This window comes from Chaetura pelagica, unplaced genomic scaffold, assembly GCF_000747805.2.
Source record: "Chaetura pelagica isolate M959 unplaced genomic scaffold, ChaPel_1.0 Scaffold1103, whole genome shotgun sequence".
Classification (NCBI taxonomy): domain Eukaryota; kingdom Metazoa; phylum Chordata; class Aves; order Apodiformes; family Apodidae; genus Chaetura; species Chaetura pelagica.
This window is the reverse complement of record NW_009952596.1, coordinates 1-2434: the sequence shown is the minus strand read 5'-3', so window position 1 is coordinate 2434 and position 2434 is coordinate 1. Positions and strand designations below refer to the sequence as shown.

The 2434-nt window shown below is 61.5% G+C and overlaps 1 protein-coding gene across 1 annotated transcript; it reads right to left on the bottom strand.

Moving 5' to 3' along the window:
- Positions 1-1208: 1208 nt before the first annotated feature.
- On the bottom strand, positions 1209-2007 carry GPX2 (glutathione peroxidase 2 (gastrointestinal)). Its single transcript, XM_009993677.1, is given in 2 exon segments — positions 1209-1559; positions 1783-2007. Coding segments are annotated over 2 exon segments (576 nt in total).
- Positions 2008-2434: the final 427 nt, after the last annotated feature.

Sequence of the window (2434 nt, the reverse complement as noted above, 5' to 3'; positions counted from 1 at the left end):
CCAGTGCCTCTGCCAGCCCCCCCTTCCCTGGCACAATTCCTATTCCACAGCTGGATGCTGGAAAATGGGCTCCAGGGGAGTGGGTGGGGCTGATCCTGGGGATGGGGGGTGGTGAAAGGAGATCCCCCCAGCTCCTGTTGCAGAGGAGGATCAGGTGCCAGCTCAGGTTTCCCTGGCTGTCACCGGGAGGTGGTGGCAGTGTTCCCAGCCCCCTGTTCTCCTGTGTCCCCCCCCCCAGGAATACACCATGCTGTGCCTGCTCTGTGGCCGGGCTGAGGACTCCATCAGCATCCTGCCCCAGGACCCCCGCCAGATGACCCCCCTCTTCTGACTCCAGTTTGTATCCCAGCACGGATCCCTTCCCTGCCACCACCCCAGGAGGTCCCTGTGGAGGAACGACAGGAGGATCCCTGGGGACAGCACCATCCCTTACATGATTCTCTTCTCCAAACCTCCCACGTTGGGCTGCTGGGATGGATTTGAGCCCCCCACCTCGTGCTGAAGACACAAAGGGTGCCCAGCAGGTTGTCACCCCAAAACAGGGGTCCCAAAGGGTGCTCTGCCTCACGTGGGGACAATAAATGTGACATGTTCCAGCTCAGTGGTGCAGGTGGAGGCGGTTTGGGGGGGGGTCAGTGTCACCCCCCTCCCTGGGCTTCCTGCAGGGTGTTGGGACCCAATGCAGGTAATTTCCCTTGGGATTCCTCCTGCTGTGTCCCCAACCCCCTCCTGTCCCAACACTCTCCCAAACCTCTCTGAGAAGCACCTTCATTCTGTTCCCTCCCTCTGGGGACCTGCATGTGTGGGTCACCCCCCTCCACACACACCCTGGATAATCCAACCCTGCCCTGCCAGAGGCTCCACATTTCCCGGAGCAGAAAGGGAGTTGGCTGAGCCAAAAATCCCTCCCCTGGGACAGGGTGAGGCTCTTGGCACCCAGCAGCACCCACCTGCACCCTGGCACTGCTCCAGCCCATCTTCCTGCATCCGTGAGGTTTTTTTTTTTTCCAAGCTGATCCCAACCTCCACCCCAACAAATCACTCCGAGGCTGCTCTGTTCCCTTCTGGCTCCTTTATTCCCACCAAACCCACGGTGGCTCCTGCTCTCCAACCCCCCATCCAGCCCCCTCCCCGCGGCGGTTTCGGAAGGGGCCGTCACCCGGCGGGGAGCCGGAGCCATCCCGAGGGAAAAGCAGGTGGATCCCACCCTACTTGGCCAACTTGAGGAGCCTCTGGATGTCGGGCTCCAGCTGGGCCGTGGCCGTGCGGGGGCTGTAGCGCCGGAAAGGTTCCCCCTCGGGGCCCACCAGGAACTTCTCGAAGTTCCATGAGATGTCGGAGCGTCGCACGGGGCTCCAGGTGAAGAAACGGGGCTCGGTCATCAGGTGCCCCACCTCGTCGGCTGGGGTGGGCAGGTGTGCTTTCAGGTAGGCAAAGACTGGGTGGGTGTCCTGCCCGTTCACCTGGCACTTCTGGAAGAGGGTGAAGTTGGGCTCGAAGCCGTTCCCTGGCCTCACGTGCTTCAGGCTGTTGAGGATCTCCTCGTTGGTGCCGTTTTCCTGTGGGAAAACCCAGGAATAGGTCCAGGAAAAGTGTGGGTGACCCCTCCCTGGAGGTGTTCAGGGACAGGTTGAAGCAACCTAGTCCAGTGGGAAGTGCCCCTACCCATGGCATAAGGACTAGATGGTCTTTAAGGTCCCTTCCAACCCAACCCATTCCACGACCCTCTTGTTTTTTAGGCTGTTTTTTTTTCCCCCCCCACCCTCCTCTTCCTCACCTCACCTGGTAGCCGAACTGGTTGCAGGGGAAGCCCAGCACCACCAGCCTCCTCGGGTAACGCGCCTGGAGCTGGTTGAGCTGGGTGTAATCCCTGACCGTGGTGCCTCAGAGGGATGCCACGTTCTCGATGAGGACCACCCGGCCCCGGAACACGTTGAAATCCACCTTCTCCCCGTGCAAGGTGGTGGCGCTCAGGTCGTAGAAGGACTTGGCGACGGGGACGGTCATGGTGGCGTCTGCTCGTCCCCACCTCCCCAGCTCTGAGTCTTAAGGGGCTGCCTGGACACCCACCCCCCCTCAAGACCTCCCCTCCACGTGACATCCAAGCTCCAAAGGTCTTCTCAACGGGAGAAACCGGAGCCGGTCCCACCCTCTGGCACCCACCCAAGGGGGAGAAGGAAGAGGTAGGAAGGAGAAGGTGTGGGTGGCAGGGGGCCAAGGCCATGTCCTACCTGCCTCAATAATTCATGGGGTGGGGTGGCTGCTGCTCTTCCCGTGCCCCTTGGGGGGGCTGGGGGGGCTTGGTGACTCCAGCCCAGCTGGGGTTGGTGCTGAGGGATGGGAATGCCCGGAGGAGTTGGGGAAATAATGGGATTGTGGGAGCTGTGAGGAGGGGAAGGAGGTGGGGGGGGCTTGGACCTTGTGGGGTGTCCTG